Source organism: Ciona intestinalis, chromosome 8, assembly GCF_000224145.3.
Source record: "Ciona intestinalis chromosome 8, KH, whole genome shotgun sequence".
In the NCBI taxonomy this organism is placed as follows: domain Eukaryota; kingdom Metazoa; phylum Chordata; class Ascidiacea; order Phlebobranchia; family Cionidae; genus Ciona; species Ciona intestinalis.
In genome coordinates, this window is record NC_020173.2 from 4,568,745 (window position 1) to 4,587,081 (window position 18,337).

General features: G+C 36.9%; 4 protein-coding genes and 8 non-coding genes across 14 annotated transcripts in view; 8 read left to right on the forward strand and 4 right to left on the reverse strand.

Annotated features, from left to right (window-relative positions):
• Positions 1–3,472, reverse strand: part of LOC100182961 (E3 ubiquitin-protein ligase PDZRN3-like) — a 35,440-nt gene extending 31,968 nt beyond the window's left edge. The window contains exon 1 of the mRNA XM_018812783.2: positions 2,865–3,472. Coding sequence (XP_018668328.1) covers positions 2,865–3,413 — 549 coding nt within the window. The 5' untranslated portion in view covers positions 3,414–3,472. The remainder of the gene's footprint in view (positions 1–2,864) is intronic.
• A 1,285-nt stretch (positions 3,473–4,757) lies between these two features.
• trnal-uaa lies at positions 4,758–4,840 on the forward strand. Its single transcript has one exon. It is a non-coding gene; the product is annotated as a tRNA-Leu (tRNA).
• Positions 4,841–4,975: 135 nt separating this feature from the next.
• Positions 4,976–5,058, forward strand: trnal-uaa. The gene has a single exon. It is a non-coding gene; the product is annotated as a tRNA-Leu (tRNA).
• A 278-nt stretch (positions 5,059–5,336) lies between these two features.
• trnal-uaa lies at positions 5,337–5,419 on the forward strand. The gene has a single exon. It is a non-coding gene; the product is annotated as a tRNA-Leu (tRNA).
• Positions 5,420–5,822: 403 nt separating this feature from the next.
• On the forward strand, positions 5,823–5,905 carry trnal-uaa. The gene has a single exon. It is a non-coding gene; the product is annotated as a tRNA-Leu (tRNA).
• A 282-nt stretch (positions 5,906–6,187) lies between these two features.
• Positions 6,188–6,270, forward strand: trnal-uaa. Its single transcript has one exon. It is a non-coding gene; the product is annotated as a tRNA-Leu (tRNA).
• A 198-nt stretch (positions 6,271–6,468) lies between these two features.
• trnal-uaa lies at positions 6,469–6,551 on the forward strand. Its single transcript has one exon. It is a non-coding gene; the product is annotated as a tRNA-Leu (tRNA).
• A 177-nt stretch (positions 6,552–6,728) lies between these two features.
• Positions 6,729–18,195, forward strand: xbpd (transcription factor protein). 3 transcript variants are annotated; one of them, XM_026835346.1, is made up of 3 exons: positions 6,729–6,740; positions 16,044–17,305; positions 17,390–18,195. In XM_026835346.1, the coding sequence occupies exon 2, from the start codon at positions 16,202–16,204 to the stop codon at positions 17,300–17,302; it is 1,101 nt and encodes a 366-aa protein (XP_026691147.1). In that variant the 5' UTR covers positions 6,729–6,740; positions 16,044–16,201; the 3' UTR covers positions 17,303–17,305; positions 17,390–18,195.
• On the reverse strand, positions 6,947–12,063 carry LOC104265915 (AP-4 complex subunit epsilon-1-like). The gene is made up of 11 exons (XM_009861065.3): positions 11,329–12,063; positions 10,842–11,057; positions 10,420–10,570; positions 9,873–9,982; positions 9,493–9,635; positions 9,029–9,141; positions 8,643–8,734; positions 8,160–8,258; positions 7,943–8,092; positions 7,734–7,805; positions 6,947–7,508 (listed from the first exon to the last, which is right to left on the reverse strand). Exons 1-11 carry the CDS (start codon positions 12,025–12,027, stop codon positions 7,032–7,034), a joined length of 2,322 nt encoding a protein of 773 aa, XP_009859367.1. The 5' UTR covers positions 12,028–12,063; the 3' UTR covers positions 6,947–7,031.
• zf(c2h2)-21 (zinc finger protein) lies at positions 12,063–13,912 on the reverse strand. Its single transcript, NM_001078395.1, is given in 2 exon segments — positions 12,063–13,860; positions 13,863–13,912. Coding segments are annotated over 2 exon segments (993 nt in total). The 5' UTR covers positions 13,910–13,912; the 3' UTR covers positions 12,063–12,914.
• trnal-uaa lies at positions 14,112–14,194 on the reverse strand. The gene has a single exon. It is a non-coding gene; the product is annotated as a tRNA-Leu (tRNA).
• trnal-uaa lies at positions 14,532–14,614 on the forward strand. The gene has a single exon. It is a non-coding gene; the product is annotated as a tRNA-Leu (tRNA).
• Positions 18,196–18,337: the final 142 nt, after the last annotated feature.

Consider the following 18,337-nt stretch of genomic DNA (forward strand, 5'->3'; position numbering starts at 1 on the left):
ATTAATCAAGCATTTTAGCATTGACGTAACGAGCTGAACCTGCGACTTCTCGAACAGGTTGTTGCAGCAACATGGATTTAGTTTGTACAGGCATTGCCCTGAACGACCTTAGATTACGGCCGGGCGTTATGAATGTCTTAACAATCTGAAGTTCTATTGCCAATATGTGTTGGTTCGAAGACAGCATAAGAGCTCTTATGCGCGTGGTCAAGGGACAATTTAGAGGTGCTTGAAAATCGAAGTGAGAACGTTGGAAATGTAACAAACGTTTGTAGCAAAATTTCAAGCAATTAGAGCAGTCGGTAATTGCTCCAATCACGTGACACTTCGCTACGCTTGGTTGCTCTTGTGGAATATCCCATAAAGCTGGCTCTAAGCATACCTCGTTTCACTACTTAAGCCAAGATTTGAAATTTATTATCCACCTACATTACTGGCTTAGCAGTTAAATTTTTCACTGTGTAACTCACCCAGTTAAAGGTCATAGTCATACACTACGGTATGCTGAAGCTCTGTCATAACACCGCTAAGTAATGAGTGCATATCCGTCTGATGCGGCCGCTTTACTACGAACAAACACGCCTCGCAGGTGTGGTAATCCTTAGTGTTGTGTGGCATTCGTATTTGTCATACAGGGTAAACTAAGGCGACGCTCAAGGTGACAAGTATTGAAATTTAAACCCCATTTCGAGCATCAGGTTCGCCATGATGTTTGCTTAGCTGTTATGTGCGGTCAAGTTGCAAATGGTTGAGGTTGGCTTCAAAAAGATCAATCGATTAGTAAAACAACATGATTTGACCGACGCGACTTGATTTATCAGTAAGAACAAATATTTAAGACTTTTTCGGTAGCGCGTGCGTTTGAGAGATATTCAAAAAGAAGTAATGTTTACTTAGGAGAAAGATAGAAATTTTGTGGACAGTATGATATTATCTGCTTCTGTCTGCAATTTTGTAGAGTTCACTTAATGTAAACTTTACTGTTGTCTGTTAAAACAAAGACAGAGCCGTAAAAATTGTCTAAACAAAAAGAATCGTTTTTTTTAGTTGCGATTTTGTCAGACTTCATATATTTGTTCGGATGTTCGTATAGCCAGGCGTCGGCGCGTCTGGAACCGAAATGTTTCACCAGTTTAATCATAAGCAGGCTGCCAGCCAGACTGCAAACTTTGGAATAGTATAGCAAACTACAAATTTTACTGTACAGTAAAATTCTAGTTTCGTCGCACATTTTGCCCGCCGTGGTGCCAGTTTAACGACAACTGCTTGGGTAAATATCGAGCCCGGGTGGCGAAATTTACAGATTATTTCTAGAGCTGACCTGAACACATTTAAACAGTAGGTTAAGGTAAGATGTCCCACGTTTTCGTTTCCCTTTATCGACCAATTTAATGGTAGTAAACAAAGAATATTATGTAATTACGTAAACTTATCCACGCGACTCTATGAAAGAGCGGTGTGAAATACTACTTATTCTGTAGAAGTGTAGATTTTTTTTAACTGTTAGGGTCTACATTTGCCAAGAGTGAATACACGTAATGAGTTTGCTAAAACTATATCAGATTGCGGAAGTTTGTTCAGTATTGCAGCGGAAATGATCATGCCGTATAAAGCTTAATACCCGACCGGGTCACAAAGAAGCAAAGATATCGTGCTGAGATGCAGCCGAACCTCTCTGTTACAAACTGGGTTAAGCCGGTGTTCGGGAGCGCTCGCATCCAGCATGTTTCCGACTGGCTTATGACCTTACTGTACTTCCTTTTCCCCGGGGGAAGACAGGATACGCAGGGCCTAGAATTTTCCCATGGTGCTAACGCTATTAACGCGTGTGCATTGGATTAAATGGGTATTAACAAAGGCGCCGATCAAAGCGAACTCTAGATGACCTCTGTGTCTAATTTTTGAATTAAGCCCACTTCTGACGAAAGGATAAAATTGTTCTGGTGTTTTAGCAAGCTCTGGCAGTAATATAAAAAAACAATAATGCCCAAGACAATTTGGTATTACGACAGGAATCACGATGCACATGTTATGTAAGGTTTATAAACGTAACGTTTTCGAACGACGCAACTCAATTATAATTTGGCTTCTGCAGCAACGTAAACGCCAATCGAATTTCCTCGCTCGGCCAAAGGTAATTGATTTTACAGCGAAAACTGTAGCGATCTAAATCAATAAACCGCCACGTCGATAGCGATCTTTATAATAAAGCTTGAAGGTCTCGCAGTGTTTGGCCAACACGCAATATAACTTGGACAACTAAACCAGTCATCGTGCATTTGATCTTTGCAGGAAAATTCAAGTTCTTAATGTACCGACCGACATCGACAGCGCGCATCGGTTGGTCACCGAGGAAATTGGACACGACAATTCGATTAGCCTTGATTGCACTGAGCCGCGGGTGGACACGCAAAGTCGTTTAACCATATTAGAATAAACACTCACGGGGTTAAGCGTATGAAAAATTTGACCTTTGTAATTTGATAACTTATAACTAAAGATAGCAACACGGACAGCGTCAATGAAGTATATAGCATCCGAGTTATAATAGCGTGAAAGACCCATTTAGCTACGGATCTTTTTGCAGCAAATACAACAAAGGAAAAGTGTCCGACACGAAGATACAAAGATAACGAATGACTTGCTTCGGGGGACGGGTGGAATCGAGGAGGTAAGTTTTATATACCGAACGTGCGGCCCCTCCACGCACTCGGCACTGCGCATGCGGTTCTCGTAAATAAGCTTAACGACAGTTTTATGGAGTACCCAGACGATATGACACGGCAGTCACACAAAAGGAAAAGGCGTATATACGCCCTGAAAACCAGTTTAACATACAATATATAAAAATACAAACCACTCACCTCATACTCGTAATCTTCATCATTAGAAGTTGAATATTCCAAAGTCGGAAACAACGTTTCCATTTTCTGTAGTTTTTTGCTCAACACGATAAGCTGCTCCTCCAAAACTTGAGTCCTCTTCCGTAACTCCTCTTTGCTCAAATTCTCCTCTTTTATCTCCTTATTATCTTCCAAAGAACAAGTACAATCCTCTGCTTCCTTGCCGCACTCCGGACATATTTGCGGATGATACTCGCATCCGAGCATGTGCTCCTCGGAGCAATGTAACGGTCCAACAAACGGACAACCTTTACACCAGTTCGAGCACCGAGCATTAAGCTTTCCTATTAACTTTGACAAGGGCAGGACTCGGTTTAGCTCCTTTGCTGAAAGCGATGTTGGACATCCTTTTGGGCAAGAGTTTGATTCACTTAACTTCGCATTGGCACAAGACGCACAGAACACATGCCCACAAGGAGTAGCTAAGGGGTCGTGTAATACTTTCTCGCATATCCAGCATATAAAAGCTTCGTCCACATCACGGTCAAATAAATCCAAGGGAAAACCCATGTCAAAGGTTATGCAAATAATGCGCGTGTACGTCACTCACTTACATTCAATACACTACTCAAACAATAAACTGCAAATCAAAATACTATAAACGTGAAAGCTGATGTGTTATATAGTAACTAACATTGAAGGCTAATTTTACAAATACGTATTAACTGCACCTAAGCGGTACTTATAAACTGAACGACTCAAACCGTTTTACTCGAATCGCCTACGCCGTTATGCATTCCTATAAATTTTAGTATTTATCCTTACAATATAAAGTAGTACATTGCTCCTTGCAATACAACGTTATACTGCGGTCGTTCCACTGCGATACCATAAACCTTATCTGATGAGTTTTATTGCAAGCAGCGTTACACCCTTGTCTCAATTTAATCGCGAGAAACTAACCGAGCTGGCGGCGCGAGGCGTGAGAAAAAGGCAAACGGCGACCGCTTGACTGCGACTTTGGTAAACTGCATCTTCCTTTGCTTGTGATCGTTTCGGAGTCACACAAGGCCATTATCCTTGTATTTGCGTTAGGCCCGTGTGGCCTGATTTACTTGCCATCATTGTTATTCTGCTAATCGAGCACAGTTTGCTTGTGACACACAAAAGACAGCTCTGCGAAAACTTACCGGTGCCACGCTGCATGTCACATTCCGTGTAACCCGCAACGTAACAAACCAACGCACACCTTGAATGTCACCGTGTTTAACCTTACCTGAAAACCTTTTGGCTTCAACCGAATTAACCGCTCGACGTTAAACAACAAGTCAACGTATGGTGTTATAAATCAACATACATAGTATAGGGTGGGGTTGATGGGACACATTTTTATTATATGTTATCATCCCTTTTGACAGTTAACAAAGAACATTCAAAGATTTATAAAATCGCGTCCTCACGACTTCTGTAGACCGTTGTTAATTGTTTAAAACATCAGAAAACTATATCTGCTTAAGCTGTCCCGTCTCCCCCCGACTATGTTTTGTTCCGTTTGTTTCTTAATTGCAATTGAGTTAGGCTTTTATTAAAATTCAGACATTTTTAGGCAAGTAAATTGCATTATGAATTTCTCCGTGTTGTTTTTTATACTTGTTACGTTTTTTTATACTTGTTAATTATAACCCAACTCGTTGACTATATTTTATTACTCAAGCATAATAATCATCGTTAATGCGAAATACTTGTTACGTGAAAGGCGTACGAAATCAAACCGATGTTTTTTTATATTTATTTTGGTTCAAAGAATTGTGAAAATTCACCAATGGTAAACGCTATATATTTGTTTTTGTAAATTTGTATGCGCACTGTTGGTCGGAAATTGCAATTTCAAACAATAATGCAAAAATTCGTCAAACTGGGTTGGCCGAGTGGTTAAGGCGTTGGACTTAAGTTCCAATGGACGAATGTCCGCGTGGGTTCGAACCCCACACCCAGTACTTGTCAGCTACCTTAGCAACCTGTTTGAGCCAACAGTACTGTATTATTTTCAGACACAACTTGAAAATTATTTTTTTATATTATAGAAAACTGTATAGTAATGACGTCACGCAATACCGCTACAAACGTGTCAAACTGGGTTGGCCGAGTGGTTAAGGCGTTGGACTTAAGTTCCAATGGACGAATGTCCGCGTGGGTTCGAACCCCACACCCAGTACTCTTCTGCAACTTTTGCAACTTTTGCAACTTTTGTACACCTTTTGTGCAAATTAATTTGCTTACACATCGTATTTGTTAATTCGTGATTTTTGTACATTTTGCACAATATAGTAGGTTGGGGGTAAGATAGAACATGTTCAAAAAAGGATTTTATAATAACCGTTTAGCCCTTGAGCCGACAGTACTGTATTTTTCAGACACAACTTGGAAATTATTTTTATATTATAGAAAACTGTATAATAATGACGTCAGGCGGTACCGCTAGAAACGTGTCAAACTGGGTTGGCCGAGTGGTTAAGGCGTTGGACTTAAGTTCCAATGGACGAATGTCCGCGTGGGTTCGAACCCCACACCCAGTACTCTTCTGCAACTTTTGCTATAATGTTCTTTAATTGCACCCAATTAATGTTTTGCAGTTGTAAACTGTACTTAATGTTTACACGTATTTGATAATTCATGATTTCTGTACGTTTCAGTTTTACAGACTACAGTAGGTCGGGTAAGATAGGACATGCTTTTATTCACTTTTCTGGTTCCATTTGGTAGTAAACGAAGAACATTCAAAGAATTCTATAGCCGTATAGCCATCGACCCTATTTAAGATTGTTTTAAACAAGTTCGGAAACTAGGGGACGTTTTATACTAACGTATCCCATCTTACCCAGCACAGTATACCGTATTATTTTCAGACACAACTTAGAAATTATTTTTATGAAAACATTATAAAAATGACGTCACGCAGTAAAACCGCAATCGTGTCAAACTGGGTTGGCCGAGTGGTTAAGGCGTTGGACTTAAGTTCCAATGGACGAATGTCCGCGTGGGTTCGAACCCCACACCCAGTACTTCTCTGCAACTTTTGCAACCTCTTTGCAACTTTTGTACACCTTTTGTGCAAATTAGTTTGCTTACACATCGTATTTGTTAATTCATGATTTTTGTACATTTTGCACAATATAGTAGGTTGGGGTAAGATAAGACATGTTCAAAAAGGATTTTATAATAACCGTTTAGCCCTTGGGCCGACAGTACTGTATTATTTTCAGACACAACTTGAAAATTATTTTTTTATATTATAGAAAACTGTATAATAATGACGTCAGGCCGTACCGCTACATACGTGTGGAACTGGGTTGGCCGAGTGGTTAAGGCGTTGGACTTAAGTTCCAATGGACGAATGTCCGCGTGGGTTCGAACCCCACACCCAGTACTTGTATGCTAAATTTGCTATACTGTCCGGTACCTGAACACTAATGTGTTGCAGTCGTAAAGTTCACTTTATATTGGATAATTAATGATTTGTGTATGTTTTGCACAATATTATTCTCAGAAAATAAACCTGAAATCATTTTACAATAAATTAATCTGTGCAAGAATGACGTGACGCAATACAGAAACTACATCATGAACTGGGTTGGCCGAGTGGTTAAGGCGTTGGACTTAAGTTCTAATGGACGAATGTCCGCGTGGGTTCGAACCCCACACCCAGTACTTTTAGCTACTAAATGAAACTAGCCGGCAGTTAAATCCTAAGCTACATTCGCCTCCATTATTGTTCATATCACCACTAATTTTAGTATTTTTTTACTTTAATATACAAATTAATAGAGATGACATTAGATGACTTTGCCAACTTTTAATACGTACAACCAACCAAATAATTTTGTAATCGCAACTAAAGTATACAAATATTAGAATCTCTTTTAGTTTAAAGTCAACAAAGACAAACATCCTAAAAGTTATACGTTGTAACTATAGTTAGCGTGTACGAGGTGTATGGAACAGAACAACAGTGTTATGTTATAGTTATAACGTCTTTTGCTGCCCTCCTCAATTAGGATAAATTAGTTGCATCCATTTATGCACATTAAAAAAGCAAACCGAAATGAAATCTGCTTCTTGTTTACAGTGGTTTATTTATATACTTTTCTTAAAATAATTTTTTTAACACCAGCGAAGAAATTCGGAACGTTATTTGTCGTCAAATGCTGCGCCGCTGTCGGTGGTCGTTTGTGACGTCATCATCATGTCATTCATGATGTCACAGATATCATTGTCATTGTTTTTGTTTCCGACAGCCGATAGATTCAATAAAGCTTCGTTCAAAGTCTGGGATGTTGATTTTCCAAACAAAGCATTTGAAAGTGAATTTTCAGGCCTTGGGTCCTCTTTCACCCCTAAATACCCGCTTTGGCCCCATTTTCGTGGAGCTTCTCTTTTGTCTGGGGCCTTTTTACTCAAAAACCCTGTAACTTTAGGTTGAGCAGTGTCTGGTAAAACAGATGCTAGCAAGGCCTCTGGTGTTTTTACCATACCATGCTGTAGGTGTCCGTAAGCCTCATATTTGAGTATCGGCTGTAGGGAATCACCAATGCTCTCACTCTGCTCCTCAGGAGCAATAGAGGAGGAGGAAATGAAATCTTCCAGAAAACTTAAATTTTTATCAAACTGAAAAGAAATGTCATAAAATAAAACAGAAATATAAAATTATGATCTCTTCAGATAAGGATAGGAAAATGCAGACTCAAGCTATAACAAAGGTGTGTTACTATACACCAGACAGACAGAGTGCATTTATATACCTTATACTCGCTCTCTAATTCAAAAGTGACCTAATTACTACAAAAACAGCAAAGATACATCTACATGTACAACACACACATTTAATCTTACTTGAAATTCTTCAGTAAAAATTTTCTTTAAAATGTTTGGTTTTTCTAAAGGTACTTCAAATTCCTTTAGTTTCTGTTAAACAATGAACTGTTTTATTAAATGTAGAAACAAAGTAATGACAATCAAAAGCAGGTAAAAAAGCAAGTTACACATATACACCCATTTATTTAGGTTTTAAAACCGACTCGTACTTTCTTTACTATACCAACCTGGTGCACCATAATAGATTGTGTATGCTTTAGAAGTTTTGTCAACATGTCTTTTACTTCATGGTCAAAATTTCCAACTTTAGCTGACATTTTCACTATGCAATTTAAAATGCCAAAAATAACAACATCACGTTGATCCGTAGTTAAACTCTGAAAAATATATTTTAAATAGCTTTAGAGTGTAACACAAATTGCAAACTTAAGATTAATAAGTTACCTTGTTATTTTGAAAAGTTATTAAACAGCACTGACAAATCAAAGCAACATTTTCACTTGAATTTTCACACACCATGTAGTCAGCATATTCTCCTAGAACCTAAAAAAAAACATTTCATAATTTTTTTTTAAATTCAATAATCAATACACAAATATTCTTTTTTACAAAATACATGGAAATCCATAAAGGTTTTTACTAAAATTAATTTAATCCTATATCAGAACCTATTTCTTTGAATTTAAATATTTTATGTTTACAGCCATATTTTATTCAATATAAGCCATACATAAAAAAAACCTCCAAAATAATTACCTACAAAGTAACATACATGGTAACTCGTAAGTTGGCATGAGGTGTATGAACACCCCTGTTATAACAACTGTAGTTTTTCGGCCATGTGATGATAAAGTAAGTTACACTCATTTAATATATACTAATTTACTTTGCATTATATATAAAGATAAAAACAGCAATACAACCCACCCACACCACCAGTTTAAGGTGAACCGATGACAAAGAAGTTTCTAGAAGTTTCAGGCAAAGATTTACTTCATTTTCAATGCAACTCTTGCTCGCTGTTTTGAAAACAGACAACATTTAGACACTAAGTTAGAGTAGGTTAGTTAAAATCACTTGTATTGTTTAGCTGAAGATTATTCCACATTCAATGTTAATGTTTTAAATAATACAAAAATGGGTGTTTTTCATACACCTCGTGCCAGCTCACGCGTTACCAAGCATGTTATTTTGTGGGTGATTATTTTTTGGGAGGTATTTCATATTTTTTATGTTTGGCTGACTCATTAGTGATCACTAGGTTAGAGCAGTTGTCGTTAAAGAGTTTTGTAAAATAAAATATAAAAATTTACCTTTGCCTAAACACACTTGTAGTTTATTACACGCTTCTGGACACACATTCTCACCACCTGAGGTCAGAACAGAGTGCAAAGTTGCGAGTAGCCAAGCTTCCTCGGTTGAAAACGTGAAAACGAGTTTAAGGAAATAAAACAACATTGAAAAGCAGAAGACTAACAGTCTAATGTCTAATATGATACAATAAAGAATTCACAATGTTTAGTTTAAAGTAGAAAAGTTTTTGTAATTTTATGCAAGTCCTGTTGGTCTTAGTGACATGCTGCATTATATAGACAGAAAATAGCAATAAAAAACAGTTACTGCAGTGATTTCAAACTGTAATAATATGCCAAAATAAAAGGTTAGTAGCTTTTACACTCTTGTTTTAAGAGACAACACAATTATAATTAGCCACAGCCTGTATACGAAATATAAATCTACATATAACCAGTGACAAAACTAAATTAAAAAAGGATATTTTTCTGCAGTGCTTGCAATCTGCATACTGAAGTTTGAGGTAAAATATTTGTCACTAGATGTCTCTTTCAACTGCTCAATCATGTGACTGCATATTGATTTGTAGTTGGTTGGATTTGTTAAAACACGAATCAGGTTCAAAGTCTGCAAAATTTCAAATAAATGTCTCATTTTCTTTTTGGAGTTTTGAACACTAGACATAGGTGTTGGGTGTATAAACTTAAAAGGGTGAGGAAACGTACATTGGCATCTAGGTGTTTAATTTTATACACAAGAACATATTGAGTATGGTCACGCACTCATGCAGCTCATATGCACTGTTATTAAAAACACTTATTATGTTTAAAGTCGTTAAGTATACATATGACACTCCGACAGAACCTGTTTTTTTACTGTCATGTCTGGATGACTCAATGAATTAATTATAATATCTTGATACTGGACACAACACGTTGAATCAACTGTGGTCAACTCACTTAAAAGCTGCAAACCTGCAAATACAAATGGAAGCATGGTTAAACAATTTAGACTAATACTGTCTAAATTCTCTTACTTTTAGAAAAATACCACAATTTTAAAAATACACAAACACTACAAACCGTCATGGGTCACAGAATAACCTCTGTTCATGACCTGGTTACTTTTTGTTTTAGCAGTTTAATTTTGGTGAATTAGTGAATAAAATACCACTCACCAACATATATATAAGACATACCTATATAATTTTACTGGTGCAGCATTTGGCACATCACACATGTACTTGTCTCTTAATCGGGTCAGAAGCAGAAAGACATCTATATCTGTCAGTATCATCATATACACCTAACAGTGATCCAGTAAATCACCCACAGTGCGTTTAAACGCATGGTTGGGTAAGCATTCAAGCATATTGTACATTGAAGTCGCATAACATACATTGAAAACTTACCCACTAAAAGTAAGTTTGGATGTTTGGAATGTAGAAAGCAGCCCATACAACCAAGCACAGTTTGAAATGCTTCATGCTTAGCATCATAAAGTCTTGAAATCAAATGTGTGCATTCAGCGACTACAGAGTAGGATGCTGTGTTGTTTAGGCTCTGTTGAATAGAAATTTATTTGGCCAAATATATACATATTGTATACTAACATTAACAAAAGTGACCCGAAGGGTCTTCAGTAGAATTACATTATAGCATAGGATTATCCATTGCTTATATAGTTAACAAAACACTAACAGTATATACACTAAGTAACAAAACACAAATAAATAACCAATGTCTACATTAAATCCATAACTATACATATAAATCACTATCTTTGAAATATTGTATTTAAAGCTAAATGTTATAAAATAACCAGCTGTTTTACCTGGCCACGATTTAATATTTCTATTAGTATATTTGCAAGAGAATCATTTTCTTTCAAATTATCCACACAAAAGAACAGGCTCTTCATTATGTTGATCTGAACCCATGGAGCTGGAACACCTTGTCTTGACATGTACATTGGAAGGCGATTTTTAACAACTTGTTTCAGAATGTGGACTAGTTTCGGTGCAAATGAAGATCTCAATTCAGGATTTGTCTGAATAAAATTAAAACTTATATCGTGTTAATTACAACTCCAACTAACTAGTTTCAATACAAACATGATGGCCCATTTGTTTGATATAATTTTCCACTCACACATTTGGATTTAAAAACTAAAACCATTTTCCATGATGTCAGGTCATGTTTGTATTAAATTTGATGAGAAAATCCGTTTTATGTACATGCAAAAAACTAAATTTTACAAACACCATCAGAAAACATACAATATAAAACTATGAAGTTGTAACAAATATATTTAAAATTACCTTTAAAACATCGTACACATATGGTAGTACAGTGGCCATAACTTCAGGATCTTTATCAGACAATGCCTGCTTCAAATGGCGCTGTGGGCTGTGTACAAACTCTGGTCCCACCAAGTACATTCTGTGGAGCGCCATGACACTTTTGGCGCGTACATTACCATCAGAATGTGATAACCTCTTCTCAGCGATCGGTAGTAACACAGGTATTATATCGATGCTCACAATGTGCACCATGCAGTTCAAAGCAATTGTAATAACAGCAGGACTTTTTGAAGCAACATCTTTTACCACAGTGTTAACAGCTAGATATACAATTTCATTGTCGCAAATATCCGCTAAAGTGGTTAAAGCTAAATAACCGAGCCGCTTATCCTTTACTGACTTTGCCCGTTCAACAAATGTGATCACTACAGCAGCAACATCGTGTAAAAGTTTGACCACCGATTTTATTCCCGGCATTTGGCAACAGTAGGTTAATGTTACTAAGCTTTGTCTTTGCCTTATCAATGGACATATATTAAAATGATCCTTCATCTGTTGCAGGAATTTTGACAGCACCAAAATTTCGTCTTTTGAGTTTGAAATTTTAGAAACAGTGGACAAAAAATCATGTATGGTGTAAGGGTGGTCAATTGATTGTGCTTTTCCTTTGATATATTCCATTGCAAATCCCAAGGACTTGCTCATTACATCCGACATTTTGAAAGATCGATTCTGCAATACCTAAGAATCTCTGTGCAATGAAAAATGTTAGTAAGCTTTAGCTTTGGTTTAACAATTGTTTAAAAGTAATTGCTTTTTCACACAAAATTTAAGTAGCGAAATAATCTGTAAAATCATAACTTTTTAACTGGAATATGAAAACGCTGTTGTAAAAGGCTGTGTGTTAAAAAGTGTTAGGAAATGATGACGTTAAGTAATATATAATTCAAACATCAAACATATATGAAAAATGCAGTTGTGAAACATGTGATATGTTTATATATATGAATGAAAAACAAAATTGAAACCTGGTGATATATTTATGGCAAGTAATAAGATTTATGATATGTATATATTAGAGTAACAGCTTAATACTAACATAAAAGACCAAATTATTATAATAAAGCAAATATTGGGCACTCTGGCAATTGCATTTAAAACGTGTTATAACTTATAATCATTGTTGTGTAAATACATTCAATAAAATAACGATAAGAAAATTGTGTGTTTGCTGTGTACATATATAAAGCAAAAATTTAAATTGCACAAAACATTTGGCAAGAAATTAGACACTATATTGGCAAGCATTTTAATAGTTAGTCTAGTATATATATAGTTCATGTACAGAAAGATATACAAAGTTGCATGAATACTTGTTTTACAAATAATTATATACTATGTATGTATGTGTCATTTTAAATTGCATATTACACTTTTATAAAGGTAGGGCAATGCATATCAAGTTTTCTAAAAATATTAAAATAAAAAACTCCAATATAGTGTCATACCCTAATAAAGCAATCTGTTGTGCCTGTTAATTCAAATGAAACAGAATTGAGAATTTAAAAAAAAGTATTTTGCTTTCCTTAAAAGGTAGGTTTTCACTACTGGTAGTGCACTTTTTCATGATTCTTTAAACTACTTTTACACCTAAAGGGCTTATCACACAGCAAGCATTTAAAACGACATTCTTTAGAATGTGTAGTTTGGTGTGATGCAGCAGTACCACTATCTTTAAAACCTCTCCCACAAATTTGACACTTGTAAGGCCTCTCGTCACTGTGGACCCGCATATGTGTTTTCAAAGCTGATGGCCGGCGGCATTTTATACCACATACTTTACATTTAAATGGTTTCTCTCCGGTATGACTCATTTTATGGAATCGCAGATTTTTTTTCTGGCTGTACCTTGCATCACATATATTGCATGTGTAAGGAGTAAATGCAATGTACTGTGTGATGTGTTCTTTAACATGCAGCACTGTCTCAGTATCAATCTTTTGGTGCGATTTTGCATTACTCGACTCCGCTGAAGGAATTTCATTTATAAACTTTTCAAGCGATTTTTCCAAGTCACGTTTTAGGTTTATATTAACAGTAAGACATATATCACATTTCGAAGGATGAGTTTTAAAGTGACCTTGATAATGATGCTTCGCATTATGATTTTGTCCAAATGCTTTGTCACATATCTTGCATTTAAATGGCTTTTCACCAGTGTGCATTCTTTTGTGTGTTTTTAAACCAGAAAAGGTAAATAACCACATACCACACACAGGGCACTGATAGTCTCGTTTACCAGTATGAAATTTTTGGTGCGCGACCAAACTTTGATTGTCCAAAAACGACTTTCCACATTCATCACATTTATGTGATTTCACTCCAAGATGGATTAATCCATGTCTTTTCAGATTTGCTTTACTTGCAAATTCCTTGCCACAAGTTTCACACTTAAAAGGCTTTTCACCCGTATGTGTTCTTAAATGATACGCAAGTGAACCCGGCCCATGTAAACTTTTATCACAATATTTGCAAATGTAAGATTTGGTAATGATCTCGTTTTCTTTTTATTTTTCTCGTTTGAACTAACTGTCGCCATTCTTTCCTAACTTCTAATTACTTTAGTTTCCATATAAAGGCTAAACACGACTTGTTTACCTCTGTTTTCGCTATAGCGATTGTCTATATGCAATCCCTGTTGCGAAAACATGAATACTATCATTTATGGGGGAACGAGCATAAAACATCTTTGCAAAATGGTTAAACAAACTAAAAGTAAAACTAATTGCTGCCAGCTTAAATACTGGGTGTGGGGTTCGAACCCACGCGGACATTCGTCCATTGGAACTTAAGTCCAACGCCTTAACCACTCGGCCAACCCAGTTCGCTTTCGTATTTTGAATTTCATGACATATTCCATACTCTCGTCCTCTACATTTGACCAAAGCGACAGCGTTACATCAGGTTAAAACACGTAAAAACGTACCTATAATACTGTACTAATATTTCCAATTTGCTTTCTTTCAGAGTGTCTTGTGTTTGCAACCAACTGATCCATTGCAGATGTAACATGTAACTAATACTTATAGGCCTACACATCGCGTATGAGGTAATTCGTGATTCATGTTCATTTCGGGGAATAGACACAATTTTAAAAATACTTTTATGTTAAAGGAACTCAATAAAAATGTCTTCACGTAATGCAGTTTTAAGGAAGTGAAACTGGGTTGGCCGAGTGGTTAAGGCGTTGGACTTAAGTTCCAATGGACAAATGTCCGCGTGGGTTCGAACCCCACACCCAGTATTTTTATTTTGTCGCTAATCGTTTTAAAGTTAGTTTTTACCATCTAAAATGTGTTTTTTCGTTGTTGATAAATGAAATATATGCAAAAAAAGAAATATTGTTCGTATATATTTTCAATCGCTAGACGATGCTGTATAAGCCAATGCACGAACTTCTTTTTTCCTTTTTAGGATATCTCGAAAGCGAACAAACGCCAGTGCTTTGCAACCATCTGCAAAGTAGAATAGAAGAGGTGTAGATTGTCCATATTTCACCACTTTGCCTTTTAGAAGCACATGCATAGGTGTAATTCATTGCACAAAGTTGTGACAGTTCAGAGTTTTTAATGGTCAGAAATTCGTTGTTGAATCAGTAGTGGAGCTTACACGGTAAGTTTATAATTCAGTTTAAGGAAAACGCATTTGATTTCTGATCTTTGTTACTCTGACAGTGGAAACAAAATAAAGTACCGATTATCATTTCCCTAAAACGTTAAACCAATGTATATTCGTTCCATTTTAAAACTATTGTAATAATTTTAACGACGCATGTTTTTTCGTAATTTAAAATGTGAGTCACCACATGGTCATGCATGCTGTCTGGACGCACTGACCACAGTTATATAGGGTATGTTTGTGCTATAGTCTTTTCTACTTATACACATGTGACTGGCTATATTGAATGAACGATAGCATGTATTCGCTTAAATGTATACGAGTGTCAAGTTCATTTAATTCGACACAATTACTAAAGGCATATCGCAAAAATGTCACAGATACCAAATGTTTGATATAAAAGGGTTTAAATAAAGATCACAATTGTGTTCACTTAGATAGGTGTCGTTATGTATAAAGTTCCCTCGATCGTAATCGAGCGAGAAATCGTAAAATTAGTAAGCGTCAAATCGTCGAGAGTCGACATCATAAACCAGGTTTCAATTTCTTTCTCGGTCGCATAGTCTTGCATGGGATGAGCCGACATAACCTCGCCCGGGCAGTCAATTGAACATCACCTCGGGGCCATCGCACGTTTAGAGGGTGTTCTCTACAGATATCGAACACTGGTTGTGGGCCCTGGAACGCAGGGGTCGTCGCAGAGAGGATTTATTTCTGTATTTACAAGCGCTTGAAATGAACGCTGGTTTTAGAAGTCGCTCGAGTAGCAAGGTTGCCTCTACTAAGAGAACGATGTTCAATTAATGTATCTGTTAGGGGCAAAAATCGCAATAGAAGCCATCTCAAGTGACTTTTACTTGGCCATGAGTTTTGGAACGCGTAATTAAGAAAGCAATCGACATAATCAAATGCGACTGTCGGTAATGGAGGAATAGGAGCGTGGTATAATTCTGATTAGTCTATAATATAATAGCGAGCGGTTGGTTGATATTAACTTATTAGCATGTATAGTAAACCTATAGGAATATATTATAAAGTTTGTTTTCCTCTTGCAGGTTACTTTCGTTGCGATGCAAATTAGAATAGACGATTTATCAGAAACTGGCTTCTGTTTTGCAACATTGGACTAATTATATTTCACCAACCGACGTTTTTGGACACAGGTCCTTTATCATTAATAGAAAAAGAAGAATAAAGTTTCGAAGTCATCGACATGCTGGTTTCACAGTTTCGTGAAGCAAATTATGAAAGCTTTCAGTCAGGAGGCAGAAGGGTATCTGGACAAAGATCGCCACCCAAAATGAGCGTATCATCTTATTCCACGTCTTCTTCCCCGTCCAGTGCTTCCCCATCCGTTGACATTGGGCAAGCCTTCAACATGGAAAACTGCGATAATATTATGCTAAATATAGAAGATGGAAACTCATTCTCTGGTTTTGAGTCGTTGCAGAATAACTTAGATTCAGTCGAAGTACAGTCGCCGCCACCTCTTGCACAAGACGGTGCTTTCAATGGCATTGACCATACTACAAACTGTGTTGTAAAAAACTCGCAACCCGTTTTTAATCAATACTCTATGATAGACCCAGTAGGGGGGTATGATCATGCTTCGTACAGTTCGGGTTCCCCCGTTTCTTCAAACGAAGTCGACTTCTCAAGAAACAGCAGCACTGATGTATTTGTAAATGACAAGCCAAGTACCTCAGCCCAACAGCAATCCACTACTCCAAGAAAGAGCTTCGAACACGTCACTGACAAAGAGCTGAGAAAGAAACTGAAAAACAGAGAATCAGCCCAGGCAGCCCGAGATCGAAAGAAAGCAAAGATGCTGAGCCTGGAAAGACAAATTTCCGAGCTACTTGAACGCAACCGCATCGTAGAGACCGAAAATCAGGAGTTAAGGAGCAGAATTCAAAGGATGGAATCGGAATCTTTGTGGAGAATGGGAAAGCAAGAAGCTGTCCCGGAAGCCTCTCCTTCTTATTCTGGATCGATCGCTTACCACAGAATGCATGACCAGTCGGTTTATCCAACTCATTGTGAATATAACGGTTACCCACAACATACACCTCAGCCTTGCCTACCACAGCACCACGCCTCAACCGCATCCACCGAGAAGCATAGCTTACCTTCCTATTCAGCTTATACAGAAGACGGAAGCTCAAATACAGACTACACACAACCTTCCTACGTACAAAACTTATGGCGAAATGATAGCGTTGTCCCCAGCAATAACCAAGTATATTCGAACGGTCCATTTACTTCTCAGCAGATATCGAAAAATGAAATAATGGAAGATGCTATACTAGGATGACAGGTAAGGTTATGTTTTTCGTTGTTAAACTTAATTCTCAAAACCACTGACTATTTAAGATGCCATATTCACCAGTGTTTCTAACAGGTGCATTAATGACAGTATTCTTACACATCATACTTCAAAAGACACCCCGAGTCGTCCGAACACTACAAACAATTGCCCCATCCGTAAACAATTTTTAATTTGGAATCATCATCAAGTGCAAAACAAACACAGACAAAACGGAGTTTCAAAATCGTATGTTCCAGTCAGACATTGCAACGGAATCGGACACTTAGCGGAACATCTAAATCAATCCTCTTAAATCGTACGAACAGCGACGGCACTTGAATAGGGGTGATTAGAAGGCTGTTTCACACAGAAAGTTTAAACCGGTCTCGTAATATTATTTGTCGGTTCTTTCAATCTAATCTGTATATAAACAGGGCGTTCTGCATGTAGAAGAAATCGCCGCTAGGAAAATTTTAAACTAAACCAACCAGCCGCTCGCGGTAACACTGTATATTTATATTTATAAAGACGATTGTTTATGCACTGTCTCGTCCAGTAAATATAAGCATTATATTTTCTGCTATGACCAAATAGAAAATAGTTTGCGCTAAAATTAATATAAACATAAAATTACACCCGTAGGTCTCAGAAACAAACTTTCTTGTTTTGTACATTTCGTACAGCTGTGTAATTTGAAGTGACTTTAACGTAAACATTTTTTTCAAACTATATTTTAAAGCCCAACTTTGTGCCTTTGCAACGATATGCAAATTGCGATTTATACATTTTGTGTCGCTGCGACGAAAATATTTATAGTTTCGAGCGAAATGGCCGCACTTCATTCTTCATGTAAACGAATGCTTGACCTTGAAATACAGATCGGAGTTTTGTAAGCTTTGGTTCAATGCGTGTTTTGTTGTGGCAGAGCTGCAGGGAATAGATTTTAATCAGGTTTATAAATATCTCGTGGAAATTTAGCTTCATGGATCAACATAAGTTTATTGATTTTTAAGCTAGAATTGTAAAGAATAATTGTTACAT